Here is a 26,904-nt window from a genome sequence, read left to right on the forward strand (position 1 = left end):
TTCATTCTGTATACATTCCTTGTAGTTTAGAAATGCAGTTTCTGACATTCTATACCCTAGCCCTCTGTTACACCAGTTATTGTATAAAACATAAATACGTTTTAAGAATTCTAAAGACAGCTCTTTACCAAGCCAGTTCTATAATTTTCTGTTTTCATTTGCACTTAATCACTAATTCACCAACCCTGCTCTTAGGGAGTCACTACAGACAATTATGCTAATAATGCTTACAGCAACAGCAACTAAGGTTTAGGGAGGACTTTTTGTGCGAGCGTCTTTCCTGAAGGCTGTGCATACATTATCTGGTTCCGTTCATAGTGTACGAGACTTGTGGTATCACATTCATGTATATTAATGAACTCTAATTTACTTTCTGTAGCTGGCCCAAGGCCCAAACCCCCAAACACCTGAGCTACGACTACATAGCCCGCTTCCAGACACTTTCTCTTTTCCATTGCCTCTCAGCACCCTCCTTTCTAGAAGAGCTCAGAGCGCTCCTCCCCCTCCCTCCTGCTACATTTTGGGAACCATGGCGACCAACGCTTTCTCCCCCTCCCTCCCCTCCCCCTAGACATTCAGGCAAGCACCAGGTGGGAGGATCTGCTACGTAACCGCGCGTGTGATTGCCTAGTAGCAGCGCTTGTGAGTTGGAAGCTAGCCGAGAGAGGGGTGGGGCTAGAGGGCTGACGCGCGCGCGCGGAACGTCTTCGCAGCCTGGCTTCGGGGCGGAGCCTTACCAGTCGGCGGGATCAGAGTAGTGATCGTCGCCTAGCGCGCGGTTTCCTGGTCTCTCAGCTTCTGACTGGACAGACTAGCTTTGGGGAGTAAGGAGCGTACGCAGTTACCTAAAAATGTCTGGTGAGTTAGGTCAGCCTCAGGCCGGCCCCTCACATGCTGGGCTAGATTTGCCGAACCCTGAGAGAAATCGGGCTGGGGTCCCGGGAGGGGTGATCCGAAGGGCCGGTGCCCAAGGGCGCAGGTCCTGGATCCAAAAGGTTCTTGAGCAAATAACGGATTCACCTCTGCAGTGGGTCACCCCCTCGGAGGTGGTGCCTGTCGCTGTGCTGGCTGTCCAGAGATACCTGTTAGAGGATGAACCACGCGACACAATACCAAAACCTCCCCTTTACTGCTATGATGTGACGATCTCAGACGGGGTATACCAGGAGAAGTGCTACCTGGACCCCAGCCTGAACTTTCTCGTGTATAAAAATATTCTTAAAGTCGGCATAGAAATGAAAATTTCCAGAGTCTCGTGTCTTTACAACGAGAAAAGATTAGGCCAAGGGATCCTGTGCATAGATAACGTCCACTGTGGGGAGACCTTAGAGGATATTTCTTTAGAAACTCCATTCAGAAATAGTGCGCACGAGGAGGTACCCGAGAGGCCTTTAAGAGGCGGGAAGAGTCATTACCTGGCCCTGTGGAATAACGAAGATCCATATGGAGATATTTGGTTAACCAACAAGCAACCTGAGGAGCACAATTTTAACAGTAAGTAATTGGAGGGAATGACGGAGGGGTTAAGAAATAGTTTTCGGGAGCTTGCGTTAATGGGAAAGAAAACGGGGGTGCGTTGGTATTGTTCATTTCAAGCCGCGAGTGGAAATAGACAAGTTTTCGTCAGTGTCAGATTGGCACTCGCTTAATGAAAATTTGCGCAACCCGTCATTGCTTTGATTGTTCAAGTGGCCATTCAGGAAGTGTCTGAATACATCTCAAATTTAATCTGGCACACATAGCGTGTGTGCGTTTGCCTACGGTTTAATCTTCGTTTCGTTCCATTTGTGGAAATAGTACTCACTGTGTTGGTTGGCGAGTATGTAAATTTGAAATTGGCATGAAAGGCATAAATATTTGTGGGTTTGTGCGTTTTAACCGTGATTCAAAAACGGATATTCCGTGATTTATTCCTTAATAATTTGCATTAATGAAACGCCATCTTTATGTCTTTGTAGCAGTTATGTAAATATTGCTTTTTTTGAGCGTGTGATTTTTGTGGGCAGGCTTGGAATTTTCATTTTTATGTTTCTTATTACGTATCACAGACAATACTGAGAAGTTTAATTCTTCAGTACCAGAAGTAGGCAGTTAACGTGAAAATGCCTGTTCATCATCAGCAACTGATGTAAAACATATTTTATCAGAGATGGAAGGGGAATGATAGTACTATAGGCATGTACACGTATGGGATGGGGAACAAATAATACACAAAAAAATAAAAGTGCAAGTACTGGAGGAAGATAGATGATAATTTTCTACATTTACTGCTTTTCAGGTTTTTTTTTTACATTGCAGTCATAATACTAGCTCATATATGATCTTACTATGACGTGTAACAGCAACAGGCTTGAAAGTGAAAAGGTGGGTCAAAAATAGGCAGTTAAACTAATATCCAATTATAAGGGGGAAAATACAGAAATGTGTAGACAAGGGTGATTTAAATAACTTAAGCTTTAAAAGCAAGATAGTCATTTCAGGGATGCAGTAATGGAATGAATTTTATCTCAAGTATGGAATAAGACAGTAGTGCATTACTACCTCTTAAGTGCTTATCATTTTTTATTTTTAGGATGGAATATATAAATGAAAAATTGGTGTCTAGAAGAATTAAGAGGGGAATAATAATTTGTAAAAATCTTTTTCTTGAAAGTAATATCTATTCATTATTCAAACCATATTTTTATTACAAAAGGCAATGTCCATGTGCTAAAAAGCCAAACTGTATATTTAAAAGTATATTGTTGACTAGAAAAAAATCATTATAGACTGAAAAGCAAACGCATTTGCACAAGATAATATTAAAAGTCCATTATTTGTATAAACATAAAAACGTATATTGTATTAAAAATGCAAGACCCAAGTATAGTAAAATTTTGATGACAAAATTTAGAAGTAGGTATATATTGGTGGTCTTTCAGGCTTGCTGTATGAAATTTTTAATAATAAAATGTTGGGGTGGAGTGAATGACCCCTTTACCTCCTCCAGTGCCTTCAACTTTCCTCTTAAAACTCCAAACGTTCAGCAGTTTGGTATGTATCATTGAAAAAAAAATATTCTGTGGCATGGCATGATTTGGTGTTTACACATTAAGCGTCTTTAATGTACATCTGCATATATATACTTCCCTTGGATGAGTGTACCATAATTTATATAATCATGCCAATGTGAATAGGTAATTATCAATTTTAGGCAGTTACTGGTTTTTCTGTTTTAGATCCACACTGAACATCATTAGGATATACACATACTTGCTCATTATGTTCAAGTATATCTGTTAAATAGATGGATTCCTAGAAGGGAAATTGCTAGGTTACAGAGTATTTTACATTTTTTAATTTAATGGATATTGACAAATTATCTTCTGAAAAGGTTTTCCTAATTTACATTCCCACTAACATATATATGAGTGCCCATTTCCCCATATCGTACTAATTTTTAAATTATATCTTTTGATTTTTCTCATTTCTTTGTAATGGGTATTGAGGTTTTTTGTGTGCTATATATTGCAAGTTGCTTTCTCACACTCTGTCCCTTTTCTCTTAACTTTGGTTATAGTGCATTTTTTGTGCTTTTTAAAACTTTTATATTAAGGCATGATGTGTACAGAGTAAAGTGGAAAAGTCTTGAAAATACAGCTTGAAATACCAAAAAAAAAAAAAAAATACAGCTTAAAAGTAAAGCTTGATAACCATCTTCCCAGATCAAGATCCAGAACATTTGAAGCATTTCATAAGTCTCCCTCATGCCCTCTCCTGGTCAATACCTTACTCCAAAGGTAACAAATAATGTGATCTAAAGACCGCTTTTCAAAATGGAAGTTAGGTAATGTCACTCCTGCCTAAATCTCTCCAGTGTCTCCCATTGCAGTTAGACGACAATCCAGACCTCCTAGCGCATGCACGAGGCCATGCAGCATCAGCAAACTTGCTTTAAATAGCCACATAGTAAATTTTTTTTCTTCGCCACACATGTGGTCTCCAGTCACAGCTATTCAACTTGGCCCTGGTATAGGGAAAGCAGCCATAGGTGATATGTAAATGATTGGGTTTGGCTGTTTTACCATAGAACTTTATTTACCGAAACTGGCAGTAAGCCGGATTTGGCTCATGAGTTGTAGTTTGCAGACCCCGGCCCTACGGAACCCCCTTACTCACCTCTCTAACCCCTCCCCTCCACCATTTTGTTTCTGAAATACTAGCCTTCATTTTGGTCTCAAACCTCCTCACTCTTTCCTGCGTCAAGTATGTCAAGTACATCAAGTACATTGCTCCTGCTTTTTCCTCCTGGAAAGTTCCTTTCCATCCTCAGGTTTCAACTCAAATTTATAAAACAGGTTAGAAAAGGGCTGTTTAAATATGTATTCCCTCCCCACTTATTACATCACCACGGAAATGCTCTTCATAGAATTGATAACACTGAAATTATTATATCTGTTGTTTTCCTTTTTTCTCCCATTGGTTTATGAAATTGATGAGGGTAAGGACTTTCTTTTTGTCACGATTCTGGGGCATTTCTCTTATACCCAGAACAGTGTCACATGGTAGGCATTCAGGAAGTGTTGAATAAAAGAATGCATAAATTACATTAATGTATTTTCTGATGTTGAACCACTTTTATATCTCTACTTGGTCATGGTTGTTATATTTACATCTGTATGTTTAAAGCAAATTTGTTCCATAGATTTTATTTTTAAAAGGGGTTACTATTTTAGTCCAATATTGATATTGGTATAATTAATATTAGCCTAGTAGAATGAATTGGGAAACTTGCCTATTTTTCGCTACTTAAAATCATTTGTTCACTGAAGGTTTGGTAGAATTTACCCCTAAAACTATTTGAACCTGGGGCCTTGAGCCAGTATTGGGGGTTAGAAGAATGACTCCTTTTCAATTTCTTGTAGAAAAATTCATGAAATCAATAATGCTTCTTCTTGAGTCCATTTTTGAGAGTTGATATTTTACTAGGAAATTTCATTTCACTAGATCTCAACATTGTATGCAGTAGTTTTACACTTTAATTTAAATTTAATATATATATAATTTATATGCATATATAATTTAAATTTTAGTTTATATTTTTAAAATATTTACTCTTGTTTCATCCTCTGTTACATTCCTCATGTTTGTGTGTTCACCTTTTTTTATTAAAAAAATTTTTTAATGTTTATTTTTGAGAGAGAGAGAGACAGAGCACAAGCAGGGGAGGGGCAGAGAGAGAGGGAGACAGAGAATCAATCGAAAACTGGCTCCAGGCTGTGCAGCACAGAGCCCTATGCAGGGCTCAAACCCACAAGCTGTGAGATCATGATTAGAGCCAAAGTCGTACGTTTAACCTGAGCCACCCAGGGGACCCTGTGTGCTCACCTTTTTTATGATCAGCCTTGCCAGGGGCTTGTGTGTTTAATTGGTATTTTTAAAAAAAGACTTTGGGCTTTACTAGTTAAGTGTATATCCGGGAGATATTTTCTACTTTATTTCTGCTATCTTTTACTTTCCTTTGTTCATATTTTTTTTGTACTACGTTCTTGAGTTTAATGCTTGATTCATTTATTTCCTTGTTTCTTTCTTTGAAAAGCTTTTTAAAATTCTGAAATTTCCCATGGATATTGCTTTGGCTGTATACCCCAGGTTTTGAAGTGTAGAGGTTTTTTTTCACTCATTACTCATATTTTCTGATTTTAAATTTGAGTTCCTCTTCAACCCTCAAACTTTTAGAAAAGGTTTACTTATTAGGTACGAAGTCCCTATTATACCAAGTTTTAAAAATTTAATTGAAGTATTCCATATTCTTATTAAATGTATTTTACTTGCCCATTTCTTTGAGAGGAATATTGACTTCTCTTTTTGACAGTGATTTTGTTAATTTCTCCTTGTATTTCTAAAAATTTTTGATTTAGGCGTTACTACAATGTTCATTTCATAACATAGTAATATCTTGTTGGTGGGTTTTACCCTTTATCAGTTTGCAGTTTGTCTCTTTGTCCTTTTTTTGTGTTTTGAATTCTAATTTGTCTGATAGATCTATTTACTACTGCTGTCTTTTAGTTGACATTTGGTTCAGTGGTTCTCAAACATGAATAGGCATCCATATCATTTCCGAAGTGTTTTGGAATGCAGATTTCTGGCCCCCCAACCAGTTTCTGATTGAGTAGGTTGTGGTAGGGCCTCACCATCCACTGGTGGTACAAATGCCACATTTTGAGAACTGACCTAGTGTATGTATCTTTGTCCATCCTTTTATTTCTATTTTGTTTTACATTTGTCTTTTTAAAGAAATATATAACTAAGATTTTGTGTTTTTGACCCAAAACAGTTCTTTTTCATTTAAGAGATAAATTTAATCCACAATTAAATTTAAAGTCATTACTGATGTTTGTACCTGTTCTTGCAAAACTACTTTATGTTTACTGTACACCTTGCTTTATGATGTTTTTTTTTTTACTTTTGCAAGATTAAAATTTTTTTCTTCTAGTGCTTTAGAAGTTATCCATTAATTTGTATTTTCCTAGTGGCTTCCCTTAATGTTTTAACAAAATTATTTAAACTTAAGATTTTTGTGCCAGTCTCCAGGATTACTCACAACTTATTGTATCTTCCTCCTGAACAATACAAGGTGTTTAGGACTCTACTTGGTCATGAAGCAATTTGGCATACTGCTATATTGGATTTGAAAGTATTTGATTTAGGATATTTGCCATCATAAATGATTTGGATTTATAGTTTTTTTTTCCCTTTGTACTACTTTTGTCATAATTTTTCAGGAATTATCTATGTTTTCAAAATGAATTGTTAGAACCTGGTGCCATTTTTGGAGGTCATTATTTGTGAACTTTTTCATTTTCTTCCATGGTTATTGACGTATTCTAGGTTTCTTCTGCTTCTTGAGGCAATATTGATAATTCAGATTTTCCTAGAAGATTATCTATTTCACTGGTATTTTCAAGTTTAGTGATATATAATCATATATAACAATATTTTTCTCTAGATTTATAGTTGATCACATTTCAAACATATTTTTGTTTTCTTTCGTCATGATTGCACTTGTCAGAGATCTACCTTTTCATTAATTTTTCCAACGAATTGGATTTAACAGTTCTTTTTTCTAATACCTTATTTTCAGCTTTTATCTTTATTCCTTTTGTCATTCCTTAGGTTAGTTCTTTTGCAGTGATTTTCATTGTATGGTTTAAGGACCCTGAGAGGTATCCCTCAAGACCTTTTCAAGGTATTCACAACATCAAAACTATTTTTATGATATTCATTTACCTTTTATCACTCTAATTTTATGAAAGTATACAGTGGAGTCTTCCAGAGGCTACATGATATGTGACATTGGAACAGACTGAATGCCAAAGAAATAGGAGTATCCAGCTGTCTTCTATTAAGCTAGACACTAAAAATATTTACAAAAATGTAAACCAGTACCACTCTTCTCACTACATTTTCTGTTTTAGAAAATAGTCACGTGTGTGTAAACATACATATGTATTATACATAATAGGTTTGTTGTTATTTTAAAGGAGTTATGAATAATTTTTTATTTCTTAGTTTTGCTTCATAATATGGCAAATGTTGATAGATATTACCCACATAAATAAAAGCTTTTTGAGGGCTACGGTAATTTTTAAGAATGTAAAAGCTTTCTGAGACCAGAAAGTTTGAGAATCACTGTTATATTGCTTACTATCTAACATTTTATATTGGGTATCTATTTATTTTCATTCTTTTTGTAATGAACACATTTCTATGAATTTATACAGATTCTTCATTGTCTATGTATAGCCTGTAATTTCTTTTTGGATTTGAGAGATATGTATATTCTATGGAGTTTGCGAGTTAAAAATCCAAACTGGGAAAACATTAATCAGGCAGATGTCTGATCACAGCTAACTCTCTGGACCCAATTATAGCAGAAGCAGGGGCTCTTAGAACTCTGGTTTACAAAAGCATATAACTCTTGAATTTATTCTAATCGGTGAAGGTATATGTGCCTTCCTTGATCAAGAGTGTTCTACATACATTCCAGATAATTCACATCTGATCCACAATTTGTCTGATCTAACTAAAAAGGAAATCACTTAATAATGTCAGTTCAAATATTGGGACCTATGATTCTGGGCTATTAATATTTTGGAAGAATCTACAAGGAAAATTATACAAGATGGCCTAACTCTAAAAATAGTATTTTTTATGATACAGGTATAACTACAACATTCCATTTAAATTCTTATTAAAAAGAAATTACAAGTACGGTTTCATGCCAAAATGTTGAGTGATATATTATGTAAATAAAAATGGAGTGGGGGTACCTTGTGAAATAAAATATTGAACAAATACAAATTCAAGTTTTAAAAATTGAGACTGGCCTGTAAGGGAGCAAAATTGTAGAGAGGAATGCAGATGGAACCTCTCTTAACTCAAGAATAAAATTAAAAATACAAGTTAATCTTTAAAGATGGTGAATAGCTTTTAAGCAATTTTTGTACTTGCCAGCAGGCATGGAGATTAAAATTTCAAAGTAAATTGTATGGCGTATGAGAAGATAAGTGCTATGTAGAAAAATAAGATGGGAAGGGGAGTAAGTAAAGGGATCAGTTTACAGTAGAGTAGTAAGGGATAACATCACTGGGAAAGTGACCTTTGAGCAAAACCTAAAGGAGAGGAGGAGAGAAGTCACTCTGGTGTCTAAAAAGAAGACATTCCAGACAGAGGGAACAGCAAATGCAAAGGCCCTAATGCAGGACTATGTCTGGCATGTTTGGGAAATATAGAACTTACACATGAAACCACGATGAGGGCAATACAGAAATATGTCATGAAACAATTGTATAAGTTAAATATGTAAGTCCTTAGTAGTGGGAAAACATTCCATGGTATTGAGTTTTTCCCACAAAATTTCTTAAGGGAGATGAGTTTATTAAGGTATAATTAACATATGGTGTTATATTGGTTTCAGGTGTACAATATAATGATTTAACTATTCTGTACATTTATTGATACTCATCAGGATCTGTGTTCTCTTAATCCCCTTTATTTGTTTCACCCATTCCCCCCACCTAGTGGGGGATGAGTTTAGATTCAGGTCTTTCAGGAAGCAATTACCCAGTTTGACAAAGTGGAGGGCATTCGAGATGGAACACTATGTTAGTTAATATAGATATTTACCTTTGTCCCAGGCATATAGTAAGGCATATTTATATATTAGCTATTATTATTAAGGATAATGGGTATTATTAAGTTCTATATGAGAAGTATATAGACTGGCTTAGCTGGTGAGAAGGAGTTGCTTTAGGGATGATGTCGCTACCATTTTTAACCATGAAAACAGAAATTTTAAATTACCATGACATATTAAGTAGGATTTTTTTCTATTCTATTTTTTTTTATTCTAGATACCAAAATAATTTCACTTTCTCACCTTGAGATGACCTGGTCTAACAGAAGGAATTTTCCTGCATTGCTTGTGAGAATCTTGCATAAATCCAAACTGCGATACTATGGAAAACCTGATAAAAAGATGATTGAGCCATACCAGGTATAAATCATGATTAACATATGACATGTTAATGTAACATTTATAGGATATAGCTTACAGACCTGACTCCTTATTAGGATAATTTATGTTCAAATTATATTTTATAAATGTAATTTAATAATTTATAATTTACATAAATGTGTGTTTCAGGGTATTATTTTTATGTAATTTCTTGTACAAAAAGAAATTCTTTCTGTATTGGCACCTTTTTAGTTCCCTGATTCAGTTGGTCTACTTCATACTTTTTTCTGTATCTTCACCCTTTTCTTCACTAGTATGCTTTCTACACCAGCATATAGACATACTCTGGACTTTCATTTAAAAAAAAGAAAAAATCTCCTTTGACCTCAGGACTCCTCTATTCCCTCTCTCCTTTTCTTCTGGTAGGCTCCTTGAAGTAGTCTCCACTAGATATTTTCACTTCCTTGTCTCCTATTTACTTCTCAACACAATTGGTTTGGCTTTTTTCTTCAGCTGGGCACTCACTAGAGACCTTTTAATTGTCAAATGTAGCTGATACTTTTCTGTTATCTTGACTCTCTGTGCTCTATAATGCCAATGAGAACTACTTCCTTGATTTCTGTCCTGTTTGTTTTTTTACCTAACGTTTTACTGTATTTTCACATGTTTTCAAGAATTATTTTAGGTGTTTTATTAAGCTTTCATTATAAAAGTTATACATACTTGGAGGCAATTTGGAAATGTAGAAAGCAGTATAAATAAAGCTGAAAAAATATCACCCCAAATTCTACCAGAGAGGGTCACTGTTAATATTAAAGTGTGTTTCATCCCCTTTTTTCATATGAACATATCACGTTTACACACATATATCGTATGTATGTAATATAGATCACATCTATATGTATATGTATGCATATAATATATTGCATGACTATATGATAAATTATCTTACAAAATGGAAATCATATTGTATATACAATTTTATATTATTTAACATTTCCTTAAGTATTTTCTATCACTAAAAATCCTTCATTCATAACTTTGCATAGTTATAGATTGTACCATGTAATAACTTATTCAGTCATTCCCCTGTAGTTTTGCTTTCTCATTCTTAAAATTAGAATACCCTGTAGATAAAAGTAACAAATACGCATGTGCTTTTTTACTCTTTTTTTTCTAGACCTTTTTGGAAGTGGCTGACAGTTCAGGCACAGTGTCAGTGATCATGTGGAATGCCCTGTGTCCTGAGTGGTATAAAAGTCTGCGGGTTGGTTTAGTTCTTCTGCTTCAGGATTATTCTGTTAAAAAGAGTTATCCATTCAGGATGCAGCCTCTCCCTGTGGATCCACAGATCAAACTAATTTCTACAATGGGTTAAGTATTCAATAAATTTCTTGTTTTATGGCTATTTTGTTTGTATAAATGTGAAAAGAACCGTATCAGCCAAAGGCTGTTAAAAGTTGCTGAATCTGGGGCGCCTGGGTGGCTCAGTTGTTTAAGTGTCCGGCTTCAGCTCAGGTCATGATCTCACAGTCTGTGAGTTCGAGCCCTGCGTCAGGCTCTGTGCTGACAGCTCAGAGCCTGGAGCCTGCTTTGGATTCTGTGTCTCCTTCTCTCTCTGCCCCTCCCCTGCTCATGCTCTGTCTCTCTCTGTCTCAAAAATAAATAAAAACATTAAAAAAAATTGCTGAATCTGTTAGAACCTGGTAAACTTCTAAGTTCCTTTATAACATTTTTAAGCAATCACTTAATAACTATACTTATTTATGAATACATTTATTAAGAAAAAATATGTGATCTATTTATTGTTGATTATGAATGAGCACCACTTAGGATGTACTTATATCTGTTTTCTTTTTTGTATTATAATACTAAATTAATGACTTAAATATACTTTTACTATAAGGTGCTATTCGAAAGGGCTTTGTCAGCATTTTATTTTGAAAGAATTTCAAACTTACATAAAAGTTGAAAGAATAGTATAAAAAACTCGCATATACCCTTTTCATGGATAAAACAGTTGTTAACATTTACCTTTACTTTATCATTCCCTGACTCCATAAATCTAAATACATATATATATTACAAATATATATGTATATGCATTACAAATATTTATATACATATATTGTATATATTTGAGAGTAAGTGGCAGCCATCACACATACCGTTACCTCAAAATACTTCACTAATATTTCAATGTTTATTTCCTAAGAACAAGAACATTCTATTCTATAATCACAGTTCAGTTACAAATTCAGCAAATTTAAAATTGATAAACTGATGTTATCTAAGCTGTGGTCAATATTCAAGTGCAATTGAATTGCTGCTCTTCCTAATTAGTACTAAAACAAAAGTTTTGACATCTTGGCATCATACTAAATATTTTTGGAGCATTAAAATTAATATATTAAGTGATTGCTTTCAGATATGGATATGAATTTTTTGCCTTTCTATTTTTAGAATTGTAGATTATATCACTCAACAAGTTTAGGTATTGTTATTGGCTCATAATAGTTTTATACTGGACCTGTATTTCTTTGTATTCTGAATTCCCTACTGATAGATTAAGCTTAATTACTTGGAGAATGTGCAGATAATATAGCTTTTGTTCACTGTTTCCTTAGATAGATGTTTATTTGGGGAATCTCATATGATTCCTTATTAAAATCTTAAGGATTTGGTAGGCATCAATCATGTCTTTCTGGATTAACAAGTTATTGCCTAGTAGTTTGACACAATTAGTCTATTATCATTACTCTTTATCATAAAGTTGAGAAGTTACACTGATATTGATGTTGGGACTTACTTGAAAAAATACAGTAAAAACTGGCAAAAAGAAGCAAATTCGCAACATGTGTTATTATTTCTATCAATTTGTAAATTCTTTCCACAACCAAGCATATCTAGGTGAAAAAAATTGAGACATTTGCCAATAAGAGATAAGGTAAGTGACTTTGTTGATGTCACATGATAAATCACTGGCATAGTGAAAACCTAGTTTTTCTAATACCTAACCTAGTGTTCTTTTTATGAGATACACTGTTTTCCTGGTGTAAAGAGAATTAATTTAAATTACAATTTTTACATGGCTGTGGGCAATCTAGAAATGTGTCTGGCACTAATAGCTGTTTCTAAACTTTAAAAACATATGGAAAGTAGAAGAATAGACAGCATGTGGTCAATAGATAAACAGCTACTAAAACTTAACACTGAAATTGAATCAAGCACTATGCTACCTCTACGATATACAATTCTAGGGCTATATTTTCATATGGAAACTCTTTAAGATATGAGAGGTTATTTATACTTTCAAGCAAATAATTGTAAATACAGAAATTATTTTTTCAAATGGGAGTCTTGATGAGAATATATTGAAAATGGTTCTTTTAGTCTTTAAACAGTTTTATTTTTTATCAGTATTAGCATCAGTCTACTTTATCCTATACCCTTTTAAGAAAATTTTGTTTATTTCTTTTTTTTTTTTTTTTTTTTTTTTTAATTTTTTTTTTTTTTTTTTCAACGTTTATTTACCTTTGGGACAGAGAGAGACAGAGCATGAACGGGGGAGGGGCAGAGAGAGAGGGAGACACAGAATCGGAAACAGGCTCCAGGCTCTGAGCCATCAGCCCAGAGCCTGACGCGGGGCTCGAACTCCCGGACCGCGAGATCGTGACCTGGCTGAAGTCGGACGCTCAACCGACTGCGCCACCCAGGCGCCCCAATTTTGTTTATTTCTTTAGAGAGAGAGAGAGAGAGAGAGAGTCCCAAGCAGGCTCCAAGTGGTCAGCACGGAGCCTGATGTTGGGCTCGAACTCACAAACTAGATGATTGTGACCTGAGCTGAAACCAAGAGTCGGACACTTAACCAACTGAGCCACCCAGGCGCCCCTATCCCATACCTTTTTGATAAATAATAGGACTTTTCCCCTGTTTATCAGGGGTTAGCAAGCTATTTCTGTAAATAGCCAGATAGTAAATATTATAGGCTGTACAGGCGATACAGTTTCTGTCATAAATACTCAGCTCTGCCTTTTTAAAAAATGTTTGAGAGAGAGAAAGAGAGCATGAGCAGGGGAGGGGCAAAAAGAGAGAGGGAGAGAGAGAGGATCCCAAGCAGGCTCTACTCCATGAGCACAGAACCCATCATAGGGCTTGATCATGACCTGAGCTGAAATCAAGAGTCAGAGGCTTAATTGACTGAGCCACCTAGGTACCACCTCAGCTCTGCTTTTATAGAGTGAAGGCAGAGATAATATGTAAGGAATGGGCATCGCTGTGTTACAGTGAAACTTTATTTGCAAAAACAATCATCTATCTGCAGAGTATAGTTTGCTGAGCCTATACATATATGCAGATCTCAACACTGCCTGGACATTAGGGACTTGGGGAGCCTTAAAGAACCGTAGACACGCCACCCTCTGAGATTCTGATTTAATTACTCTGAGGAGGGAACCAAGACATTGGCGCATCTTTAAAATTCTTCAGGTGATTCTAATATGCAGCTACAGTTGAGATCTACTGATTTATGATCTTTAAAAAGCTCAAATGTGTTAATAATCTTTTGAAGAGAAATGACAGTTCCGTAAACCATTCTAGACACAGGAGATAGAAAGATAGGTAATACAGAGTTCTACTTTAAAAAAATTAGTCTAGCAGGGTAATATATTACACTGTATGTTAACTAACCAGAATTTAAATAAAAATTTGAAAAAAATTAGTCTGACGGTAACAGATTAGTAAAATGGACAGATTACAGTAAAATGAAAGATTAATGACAGTAAACAGTAAGAAGGTATGATGAACAAAAGGAGAGAGTAAATGAACAGAAATGTAGTTGAGGAAAGAATGAATGGTTGGGAGAGTGGGAGAATGAGTTGGATGGGAGAAAGTGTAAGTGGAGGTTAGGAATAGTATCAGGGTAGTTTAAGTGTTATGACTAGGATAAATGAGAAAGAGTATGTAGTGGGGGCTGGTGTTGGACAGTAAGGGAATAAAGATTTGTGGTACCATCACTGCTTTCTAGATGCTGATGTTGAAAGACAAACTATTGGGGTAATTATCTTGGTTTATCTTTTCATATTTACATGTGTAGTTCCAAGTTACAGAGACGGAGAGATAATATTTTTTAAGACCAAATAAATGTGTTGTAAAGCACAGGACATATTTGCTGGTAATGTGTGGTTTTGGAGATTGGCATTTTGCATATCATTCTGTCCTTGCCATTTTGCATATCATTCTGTCCTACCTTTTATATTTTTTACAAAATTTTTTAACATTTATTTTTGAAAGAGTGAGACAGAGCACGAGTTGGGGAGGGTCAGAGAGAGAGGGGGGGACACAGAAGTCCTACCTTTTATCAAATAGTACTCACCTAGCATACCCACATAAACATTTTATTTTTTAAAATTTACTTATTGAAATTCAAGTTAGTAAACATACAGTGTAGTATTGGTTTCAGGAGTAGAACCCAGTGATTTATCACTTCCATGTAACACCCAGTGCTCATCCCAACAAGTGCCCTCCTTAATGCCCATCACTCATTTAGCCCATCCCCCCCCCGACCTCCCCTCCAGCAACCCTCAGTTTGTTCTCTTTATTTAAGAGTCTCTTATGGTTTGCCTTGCTCTCTGTTTTTAACTTATTTTTCTTTCCTTTCCACTATGTTCATCTGCTGTGTTTCTTAAATTCCACATATGAGTGAAATCATTTGTTTGTTTTTTTTGTCTTATTTCTCTTAGCATAATACACTCTAGTTACATCCACGTTGTTGCAAATGGCAAGATTTCATTCTTTTTTTTTTTACAGTGAAACTCAATATGTATTTCTATTTAATCACAACAATTAGAAAATATATCTTTTAAAACTACAATCTATCACAGCGTCAAAAATAACAAAATAAACTAATTGATAAATATAACAAACTTATATAAGGTTTACACTCTGAAAATTATGAGACATTATTAAGAAAAATTAAGAAAACACATATTGGGAGAAAGTTAATCATATTCCTGGACTGGGAGACTCACTATTATTAAGGTGTACAATTATCTTGAAATTTATTTATACATACAATGCTGTCCAAAACAAACTCCCAGTAGGCTCTTTTATGAAAACTGATAATCCAGGGTGGTTACATGGGTACACTCATTTGTCAAAACTTATAAAACTAAACACTTAGAATGACAGGTAAATTATGTGGATAAAGTTGATTTTAAAAATGAATAATGTTTTACCCAGTAGACGACACCTTAGAAATGAGGTAATTTTATTTAGATAAAGTCCTATAGAATGTATTAATTAATTAATTAATTAGTTTTTTATTTTTAACTTGTTTTATTTTTCATTTTTTTAAATTTACATCCAAATTAGTTAGCATATACTGCAACAATGATTTCAGGAGTAGATTCCTTAGTGCCCCCTTCCCATTTAGCCCATCCCCCCTCCCACAATCCCTCCTGTAACCCTCAGTTCTCCATATTAATGAGTCTCTTCTGTTTTATCCCCCTCCCTGTTTTTATATTATTTTTGTTTCCCTTCCCTTATGTTCATCTGTTTTGTCTCTTAAAGTTCTCATATGAGTGAAGTCATATGATTTTTGTCTTTCTTTGACTAATTTCACTTAGCATAATACCCACCAGTTCCATTCACGTAGTTGCAAATGGCAAGATTTCATTCTTTTTGATTGCCAAGTAATACTCCATTGTATATATATACCACATCTTCTTTATCCATTTATCCATCAGTGGACACTTGGGCTCTTTCCATACTTTGGCTATTGTTTATAGTGCTGCTATAAACATGGGGGTGCATGTGTCCCTTCAAAATAGCACACCTGTATCCCGTGGATAAATGCCTAGTAGTGCAATTGCTGGATTGTAGAGTAGTTCTATTTTTAGTTTTTTTGAGGAACCTCCATACTGTTTTCCAGAGTGGCTACACCAGCTTACATTCCCTCCAGCAATGCAGAAGAGATCCTCTTTCTCCTCGTCAACATCTGTTGTTGCCTGAGTTGTTAATATTAGCCATTCTGACAGGTGTAAGGTGGTATCTCATTGTGGTTTTGATTTGTATTTACCTGATGATCAGTGATGTTGAGCATTTTTTCATGTGTCGGTTGGTTATCTGGATGTTTTCTTTGGAGAAGTGTCTATTCATGTCTTTTGCCCATTTCTTCACTGGATTATTTGTTTTTTGGGTGTTGAGTTTGATAAGTTCTTCATAGATTTTGGATACTAACCCTTTCTCTGATAAGTCATTGGCCAATTTCTTCTCCCATTCTTTAGGTTGCCTTTTAGTTTTGCTGATTGTTTCCTTCACTGTGCAGAAGCTTTTTATTTTGATGAGGTCCCAGTAGTTCATTTTTGCTTTTGTTTCCCTTGCCTCTGGTGACATGTTGAGTAAGAAGTTGCTGTGGCCAAGATCAAAGAGGTTTTTGCCTGCTTACTTCTCGAGGATTCTGATGGCTTCCTGTCTTACATTTAGGTCTTTCATCCATTTTGAGTTTATTTTTGTGTATTGTGTAAGAAAGTGGTCCAGGTTCATTCTTCTGCATGTCACTGTCTAGTTTTGCCAGCACCACTTGCTGAAGAGACTGTCTTTATTCCAGTGGATATTCTTTCCTGCTTTTTCAAAGATTAGTTGGCCATACGTTTGTGGGTCCATTTCTGGGTTCTCTATTCTATTCCATTGATCTGAGTGTCTGTTCTTGTGCCAGTACCATACTGTCTTGATGATTACAGCTTTGTAGTATAGCTTGAAGTCTGGGATTGTGATGCCTCCTGCTTTGGTTTTCTTTTTCAAGATTGCTTTGGCTATTCGGGGTCTTTTCTGGTTCCATACAAATTTTAGGATTATTTGTTCTAGCTCTGTGAAGAATGCTGGTGTTATTTTGATAGGGATTGCATTGAATATATAGATTGCTTTGGGTAGTATCGACATTTTAACAATATTTGTTCTTCCTATCCAGGAGCATGGAATCTTTTTTCCATTTTTTTGTGTCTTCTTCAATTTCTTTCGTAAGCTTTCTATAGTTTTCGGTGTATAGATTTTTCACCTCTTTGGTTAGATTTATTCCTTGGTATTTTATGGTTTTTGGTGCAATGGTAAATGGGATCAATTCCGTGATTTCTTTTTCTGTCGCTTCATTGTTGGTGTAGAGGAATACAACCAATTTCTGTGCGTTGATTTTATATCCTGCAACTTTGCTGAATTCATGAATAAATCCTAGCAGTTTTTTGGTGGAATCTTTAGGGTTTTCCATATAGAGTATCATGTTATCTGTGAAGAGTAAAAGTTTGACCTCCTCCTGGCCGATTTGGATACCTTTTATTTCTTTGTGTTGTCTGATTGCAGAGGCTAAGAATTCCAATACTATGTTGAATAAGAGTGGCGAGAGTGGACATCCCTGTCTTGTTCCTGACCTTAGGGGGAAAGCTCTCAGTTTTTCCCCATTGAGGATGATATTAGCATTGGTTTGTTCGTATATGGCTTTTATGATCTCCAGGTATGCTCCTTCTATCCCTACTTTCTTGAGGGTTTTTATCAAGAAAGGATGCTGTATTTTGTCAAATGGTTTCTCTGCATCTGTTGAGAGGATCATATGGTTCTTGTCCTTTCTTTTATTGATGTGATGAATCACGTTAATTGTTTTGCGGATATTGAATCAGCCCTTCATCCCAAGTATAAATCCCACTTGGTCGTGGTGAATAATTTTTTTAATGTATTGTTGGATCTGGTTGGTTAATATCTTGTTGAGGATTTTTGCATTCATGTTCATCAGGGAAATGCATAAATGTTTATAATTGTCTGTAGTTCTTTTTAGTGGGGTCTCTGTTTTAGAATCAAGGTAATGCTGACTTCATAGAATGAGTTTGGAAGTTTTCCTTCCATTTCTATTTTTTGGAGCAGCTTCAAGAGAATAGGTGTTAACTTCCTTAAATGTTTGGTAGAATTCCCCTGGAAAGCCATCTGGCCCTGGACTCTTGTTTTTTGGCAGATTTTTGATTGCTAATTTGATTTCCTTACTGGTTAAGGGTGTTTTCAAATTTTCTATTTCTTCCTGTTTCAATTTTGGTGTGTCTATGTTCTAGGAATTTGTCCATTTCTTCCAGATTGCCCATTTTATTGTCATATAATTGGTCATAATACTCTCTTATTGTTTTTATTTCTGCTGTGTTGGTTGTGATCTCTCCTCTTTCATTCTTGATTTTACGTATTTGGGTCCTTTCCTTTTTCTTTTTGATCAAACTGGCTAGTGGTTTATCAATTTTGTTAATTCTTTCAGAGAACAAGCTTCTGGTTTCATTGATCTGTTCTACTGTTTTTTTTTTTGGTTTTGATAGCATTAATTTCTGCTCTAATCTTTATTTCCTGTCTTCTGCTGGTTTTCGGTTTTATTTGTTGTTCTTTTTCCAGCTCCTTAAGGTGTCAAGTTAGGTTGTATATCTGAGATCTTTCTTCTTTCTTTAGGAAGGCCTGGTATATACTTTCCTCTTATGACTGCCTTTACTGCGTCCCAGACGTTTTGGGTTGTGGTGTTATCATGTTCACTGACTTCCATATACTTTTTAATTTCCTCTTTAACTGCTTGGTTAGCCCATTCATTCTTTAGTAGGATGTTCTTCAGTCTGCAAGTATTTGTTACCTCTCCAAATTTTTTCTTGTGGTTGATTTCGAGTTTCATAGCATTGTGGTCTGAAAATACACACAATATGATCTCAATCTTTTTGTACTTACTTAGGGCTGATTTGTGTCCCAGTATATGGTCTATTCTGGAGAACATTCCACGTGCACTGGAGAAGAATGTGTATTCTGCTGCTTTAGGATGAAATGTTCTGAATATATCTGTTAAGTCCATCTGGTCCAGTGTGTCATTCAAAGCCATTGTTTCCTTGTTGATTTTTTGATTAGATGATCTGTCCATTGCTGTGAGTGGGGTGTTGAAGTCTCCTACTATTATGGTATTACTATTGATGAGTTTCTTTATGTTTGTGATTAATTGATTTATATATTTGGGTGCTGCCATATTTGGCACATAAATGTTTACAATCATTAGGTCTTCTTGGTGGATGGACTCTTTGATTATGATATAATGCCCTTCTGCATCTCTTGATACAGTCTTTATTTTAAAGTCCCGACTGTCTGATACAAATATAGCTACTCTGGCTTTCTTTGGTTGACCATTAGCATGATAGATGGTTCTCCATCCCCTTATTTTCAATCTGAAGGTGTCTTTAGGTCTAAAGTGGGTCTCTTGTAAACAGCATATAGATGGATCTTGTTTTCTTATCCATTATGTTACCCTATGTCTTTTGATTGGAGCATTGAGTCCATTGATGTTTAGAGTGAGTACTGAAAGATATTTATTTATTGCCATTATGATGTTTGTGGAGTTGGAGTTTCTGGTGGTATTCTCTGGTCCTTTCTAATCTTTGTTGCTTTTGGTGTGTGTGTGTGTGTGTGTGTGTGTGTGTGTATAAATATTTATATATTTATTTATATATTGTATTTTATATAATACGTATTATATATCATTATATTTTATATATGATAAATATATTTTATAAAGATTTTTAAATAAAAATATATATTTATATATATATATATAAATATTCATCTTTTCTTCTCTCCTTCTATTTTGAATGACAGCCTCATTGGATAAAGAATTGTTGGCTACATATTTTTCTGATTCAGCACATTGAATATATCCTGCCACTCCTTTCTGGCCTGCCAAGTTTCTGTGGATAGGTCTGCTGCAAACCTGATCTGTCTTCCCTTGTAGGTTAGGGACTTTTTTTCCTTTGCTGCTTTCATGATTCTCTCCTTGCCTGAGAATTTTGTGAATTTGACTATGATATGCCTTGTTGATGGTCGGTTTTTGTTGAATCTAATGTGGGTCCTCTGTGCTTCCTGAATTTTGATGTTTGTGTCTTTCCCCAGGTTAGGAAAGTTTTCTGCTATGATTTGCTCACATAACCATTCTACCTCTGATTCTCTCTCTTCCTTTTCTGGGACCCCTATGATTCTGATGTTGTTCCTTTTTAATGAATCACTGATTTCTCTAATTCTTAAATTGTGTTCTTTTGCCTTAATCTCCCTCTTTTTTTCTGCTTCATTATTCGCTATAAGTTTGTCCTCTATATCGCTGATTCTCTGTTCTGCCTCATCCATCCTTGCCACCGCTGCATCCATCCATGATTGCAGCTCAGTTATAGCATTTTTAATTTCATTCTATTTTTTTACTTCTTTTATCTCTGCAGAAAGGGATTCTAATCTGTTTTCAACTCCAGCTAGTATTCTTATTATCATGATTTTAAATTCTGGTTCAGACATTTTGCTTGTATCTGTGTTGGTTAAATCCCTGGCTGTCGTTTCTTCGTGCTCTTTCTTTTGGGGTGAATTCCTTCATTTTGTCATTTTTAAAGGAGAAAAGGTATTAATGAGGTAGAGAAATTAAAATTAAAAAAATAAAATTAAAAAATATTGTAATTAAAAATTTAAAAACACACACACACAAAAATCTAATAAATGATGCTAGATCCTAGGTGTGTTTTGGTCTGGATGTTCAAAGTGGTTTGACAGATTAGAGAAAACAAAAGGGTGGAAGAAAAAGAAAAAAAAGAAATTGTTTGAGAATTTGAAAAAATGAATACACTGAAGTAGACTAAAATGAGATGATGGGAGTAAAATAGAATTTGAAAGAATTTACACAAAAGTTAAAAATATAGTAAAAAAATTAAAAATATTTTTAATAAAAATTGAAAATGAAAATGAATTTTTTCTCCTTCTGTATTCAAGAAAAACAATAGTTTAAAAGGAAAAAGAAAGAAAATTGATAAGATGGACCTGCTAACAGATTGAAATAGGACTGAGATGATTTCATTTTCCCCTAGAAGTCAGACTATGTAGCGCTTTATAGTCCATAAACTAAGTAGGTGAGGATACTTGTATTCCTGAAGAGCCAGGTTGGCCCAGTTGGGCGGGGCTCAGTGTAACGGCTCTGTTCTCCACTAGATGGCGCCGCTAGCCTACTGGGGTGGGTTGTTGCAGTGCCGGTAGGTGTGTATGCGTGGGAGCTGTAAAAATGGCATCACCCAGCTACCCAGTCTCTAGTATGGGAACCGTTCTTTCCAATCAGCAATTGGACACTCGTCCTCTGTCTTCAGCTTTCATCCTCTTCCTGCTTCTTCACTGTCCGTGACCAAGCCCCAGGCAGTACCTCTCTCCCAAGTTTTGTCTCAGATGCGGCTGTTTTCCCCGGCCCCTTACTTCTGAAGGACTGCGGCTTTGACCCGTTCCGCCCCTCTGTGGGAGGGTCTCACCCAGCAATGGCCAAATGCTTGCTGCACCCAGGAACACCTGCTGGACCCTGCTGCTGCTGGTGCCCCAAGACTGCGGCCAGGTGCCAGCCCGCCCCAGAAAAAGTTTGCGAGATGGTGTAGCAGCAGCATTTCAGGGTATGGAAAATCACAACACACATCTAGCACCAGGCTTCACCCTTAATGACCTTGTTCCAGCACCAGCGAATGTGGTCAGTTTCTGGGGTCTGCTGGGACCAGGTGGCTTCAACAGTCTCTACCAAATGCCCTTCCAGCATTGGAACCGCTTTTCCCCATGTGGCCTGAGAACCTCTCAGACCCCCCCTCTGTTCCTGGGGATTCACCCTTCCCACCAGAGCACTGCCAGGTATCGAGCTGCAGAGTTGCAGACTTTGCGCTCCCCTTGTTTACAGTCTTAATGGAATTTAAACCCTCTCCTTTCTCCCTTTTTAGTTTAGTCCCTGTGGCTGTTTCCAATTTTCCACTTTCTCTCCAGCTGCTTTTGGGAAGGGGTGCTTTTCCCGTATTCTCCCCCGCCCCAGTCTCTGTCCTCTCTCTGCCTTCAAAGATGGCTCCCTGCCCACTGCCAGCTTCTCTCTCCCCATGTTCACCGCTCTATGCCACGTACCTGCTGAATTCTGTGGTTCAGGTTGTGCAGATTGTTGTGTTCATCCTCCAATCAGTTTTCTAGGTGTGTAGGATGGTTTAGTGTTGGTCTGGCTATATTTCATGGACACGAGACACACAAAAAACTTCCATGCTGTTCCGCCATCTTGGCTCCTCCACTCATTCTTTTTGATCACCAAGTAGTAATCCAACATCTAAAAATCTTGAGTTTTTCAGACTGTTTTGTATAATACCTATTGAGATAAGTATTTTGGGTTTTGGTGGGAAGGGGCTGTTTATTTCATTAAAAACCCTAGCATTTTGTAGCTGGGAGGGAACTTAAATATAATCAAGTAACTATGACTATGAAAGTGCTTTGTAGGGGCGCCTGGGTGGCGCAGTCGGTTAAGCGTCCGACTTCAGCCAGGTCACGATCTCGCGGTCCGTGAGTTCGAGCCCCGCGTCGGGCTCTGGGCTGATGGCTCGGAGCCTGGAGCCTGTTTCCGATTCTGTGTCTCCCTCTCTCTCTGCCCCTCCCCCGTTCATGCTCTGTCTCTCTCTGTCCCAAAAATAAATAAACGTTGAAAAAAAAAAAATTTAAAAAAAAAAAAAAAAAAAAAAAGAAAGTGCTTTGTAAAATGCAGACTGTTGTCTGGGTGCAAGGTAATATGTAACACAAACGTTCCTCACTTATATGCGAAAAGACTAAAACTCATAAAGTTTAAATGAATTTTCTAGTCACATGGCTGGTAATAGGCAGGATGAAAAATTAAGTGTCTTTGTCCTGTTTTAATCTTTGTTTCCTACACAGCAAATTCTTAGAAAATATTTCCTACTGCATAAAAGGAGATAGAAAGCCCAGATAGCTGTATAACTATTAAAGAAATTGAATCAAAGTTTTAAAATCTTTCCACAAAGCATACGTCATTTTATAGGCAAATTCTACCCAAAATTCATGGAATATATCAATACAAAACTATTCCAGAGAATAAAATAAGAAGGCATACTAACTCATTCTTTGCTACCAATATGACCTTGATAAAACTAAAGAATAGTATGAAAGAGAAAAATTAAAGGCTAGCTTCAGCCTTGAATATATATATACAGATATTTTAAATAGAATATTAGCAAACTGAATTCACTTCTATGTAAAAAGTGATTACTCAGTGTGACTAAGTTGCATCGTTCTCCAGCAATGCAAAGTTGATTTTACATGTGAAAATCTGTAGTGTCACTCCTCACATCAACAGATTAAAGAAGATAATGGTCATCCTAATAGAGGCACAAGAGGCATTTCACAATTTGTGAAATTTTTACACCAATTCATAAATTTAAAAAAGAAAATAGCAAGAGAAGGAACTTTCCGTAACCTGATAAAGGATGTTTTCAAAATAAAAACAAAACAAACACACCTCTAAGTAGGGAAAATTTAAAAACACTCCTTTTTCAAATGGAGAACATGGATGTCTCATATTCCTGTTTTTATTTGTTATACTGGCTGCCCTAGCCAAAGTGAAGATAAAATGCATTAAAATCATAAGGATTTTAAGGAAAAGCACAAAACTGTCATTATTAACAAATTAGATTTTCTACAAAGAATATACAAAATAACACAAAGTATTAAATAAAAATAGTAAGATATTGGCAAAGTTAGCTATGAGACCAGTATACCAAAGTCAGTTGATTTTGTGTACTACAATAACAGTTAGGAATTGCAATTAAAAAAAAATAACTTACTTTGTCAACAATAATTACAAAGTATCTAGAAATAAATCTAACAGAAGATAAGTAAGACCTGTTTGGAGATATTATAATACTTCATTGAAAGACATTAAAAATTATCTAAATAAATGGAGAAATATCCCATGTAGGAAGTCAGTCTCAATTTTGTAAGTGTGTCAAGTACCCCCAAATTGATCTGCAGATTCAGTCCTATTCCATAAGATTTTTTTTCCTGGAACTGACAAACTGATTCTAAAATTTATATGAAGGCACATAATTATCAAAAGTAGTCAAAACAGTTCTGAAGAAAAGTAGTAGAGAGCTGCAGAGTGAGTGAAGACTTGTCCTACAAATATCATAAGTTAATATAAAAGAATTGATGGCCATGTAATATTGGTATAGGTATGAACAGAATGATCAGAAAATCACAATTCAATTGAGAAATAGCCCTAAACACACAAAATTTTGATAGGGTATATGTGCTGTACAGATCATAAAGAAAGGAAGAACTATTCAGTAAATAGTATTGGAATAATTAAAAATTGGGGAAAACATGACATTATATCCCTATCTCATACCGTCTAAAAAGCCAATTCCAGATATATCAAATGTAAAAGCCAAAATTTTTAGAAGAACTTGTAAGAAATATGTGTTTGACCTTGGGATAAGGAAGGATTTCTTGGATAAGATACAGGAAATAGTATTTGTAAATGAATGATTATTAAACCTGACTACATTGAAATTAGAAACTTTTTTTCATCAAAAGACACCATAAAAAGAATGAAAAACAATCCACAGACTGGGTGAATATATTTGCAATAATATAATCAACAAAGTATTAGTATTCGATATATATGAAGTCCTTCAAATAAATAAGAAAAAGACAATCCAATAGAAAAGTGGGAAAAAGACACAAACAGGTATTTCACAAAAGAGAATGCATGAATGAATGATAAGTATATTAAATGTTCAACATGATTAATGATAAGGGAAGTGCAAAATAAGACTACCACAAATTGTCATTTTGTGTCACTGGATTGACAAAAAATACATTTGACAGTAGCAAAATTTGGAGAGGATGTTGATCAATGGAATTCTTACACATTGCTGGTAGAACTATAAATAGGTTAATTACTTGAAAATAGGAATTAGCCTGTAGAGTGGAACATTTTCACATTATACAATCCAGGGTTTCCCTCCTGGGTATAATACCCTAGAAGAGTTTTGCCTGTGTGCACAGGGAGACATGTACAAAAAGTTCATAGTGACCCTGTTTGTAATAGCAAAAAACAAGAAATAATCCAAATGTTGATCAACACAACAATGGGTAAATAAAATTGTAATATGTCAACACCCTGGAACATTATTCGGCAGTGGGAATAAGAAAATAAAAGCACTCCATGCAGCTACATGGATGAATTTTAGGACCATAATGCTGAGTGAAAAGTGTAACCTTAGAACACTGGATGTGGTATGAGTCTATCCATATAAAGTTAAGAAACAGGGATGCCTGGGTGGCTCAGTTGGTTAAGCATCTGACTTCAACCCAGGTCATGATCTCATACTCCCTGAGTTCAAGCCCTGTGTGGGGCTCTGTGCCGACAGCTCAGAGCCTGGAGCCTGCTTGGGATTCTGTGTCTCCCTCTCTTTCTGCCCCTCCCCCACTTGCACTCTGTCTTTCTAAAATAAAAGCATAAAAAATTTTAAAAACAAAGATAAACAGTATTTTGGGCAAAAAATATAAGTGATAAAAACCTTTTTTTAAAAGAAAAATGATAAAATTTAAAGAATGGCTAACTTTTGGTGGAGAGATAAGTAGATACGTTAATGTAGGAGTAAGTCGAAGAAAGCTTTTGATGAAGGTTAGTGGTGGGCTCCAAAGAGTTCAATCTAATATTGTGCTGTGTGATTTGTACACTTGTGTATTTTTATCTGTATCAAATGTCATATTAAAGTAATATATTTGTTTTTCAGAAATCTGCCTCAACCTCCGAGATCCTCCAACTAACATAATTATCATTCCAGAAAAGCAGGTGAAACCTGAATGGAGATTGCCAAAATTAAATCACCGCTTTATCACAAGGTAAAATGGCCTTGTGTAAAATACCTTAAGTATTAATTTTTAACGTTAGACACTGAAACAATGTATTATTGTTGCTCAAAATCTACCCCAAATTATGCCCTATCGATTATATAGATACACATTTTCACAGTCATAATTTTAGAATGCTTTTTCAGTGTTTAAAGATACAGTATTTAATAATTTTCCTTTTTTTAGGTCAGAATTGGATGATATGCCAGAAAATCATATCTGTGATGTTATTGGCATTTTAGTTTTTGTAGGAAGGGTCCAGCGGTCAAAAAAGAAAGGTAAGCTTCTAAACTTGAAAGTCATGACAGCATTTCAGTGAATAGTTCTGTGTTCATACATGCATAATTGGTTACCTTCATTTATTCTAATATTCTATCCATATAGAAAGCCGTGAAGACTTTTGGTCATATCGCTGGATTCACATTGCTGACGGGACTTCAGAACAACCATTTATAGTGGAGCTGTTTTCTACTTCTCAGCCAGAAATCTTTGAAAATATTTACCCAAGTATTCAGTCCAATATTTTTATCTTTTTATTTTTGGAAGTGGGGGGCATTGACTTAAAAAAAATGTTACAGTGTACTGACTTACAGAAGAGCATGATACTGAGTTAGCAAATTCAAGCAGTGTGATAGCATGTTTAAATTTTTTCTATATTATTATAT

At 35.5% G+C, this 26,904-nt stretch overlaps 1 protein-coding gene across 2 annotated transcripts in view; it reads left to right on the forward strand.

The window, feature by feature from the left end:
• The first annotated feature begins 851 nt into the window (after positions 1 to 851).
• Positions 852 to 26,904, forward strand: part of RADX (RPA1 related single stranded DNA binding protein, X-linked) — an 86,669-nt gene continuing 60,616 nt past the window's right edge. For both annotated transcript variants that reach the window (XM_047082084.1, XM_047082085.1), the window contains exons 1-6: positions 852 to 1,494; positions 9,396 to 9,538; positions 10,680 to 10,872; positions 26,122 to 26,230; positions 26,426 to 26,517; positions 26,624 to 26,746. In XM_047082084.1, coding sequence (XP_046938040.1) covers positions 852 to 1,494; positions 9,396 to 9,538; positions 10,680 to 10,872; positions 26,122 to 26,230; positions 26,426 to 26,517; positions 26,624 to 26,746 — 1,303 coding nt within the window. The remainder of the gene's footprint in view (positions 1,495 to 9,395; positions 9,539 to 10,679; positions 10,873 to 26,121; positions 26,231 to 26,425; positions 26,518 to 26,623; positions 26,747 to 26,904) is intronic.

The sequence above is a fragment of the Lynx rufus genome, unplaced genomic scaffold (genome assembly GCF_022079265.1).
Source record: "Lynx rufus isolate CCGP_SWC_20201006 ecotype Redwood Valley unplaced genomic scaffold, mLynRuf1.p SCAF_19, whole genome shotgun sequence".
Lineage (NCBI taxonomy): Eukaryota > Metazoa > Chordata > Mammalia > Carnivora > Felidae > Lynx > Lynx rufus.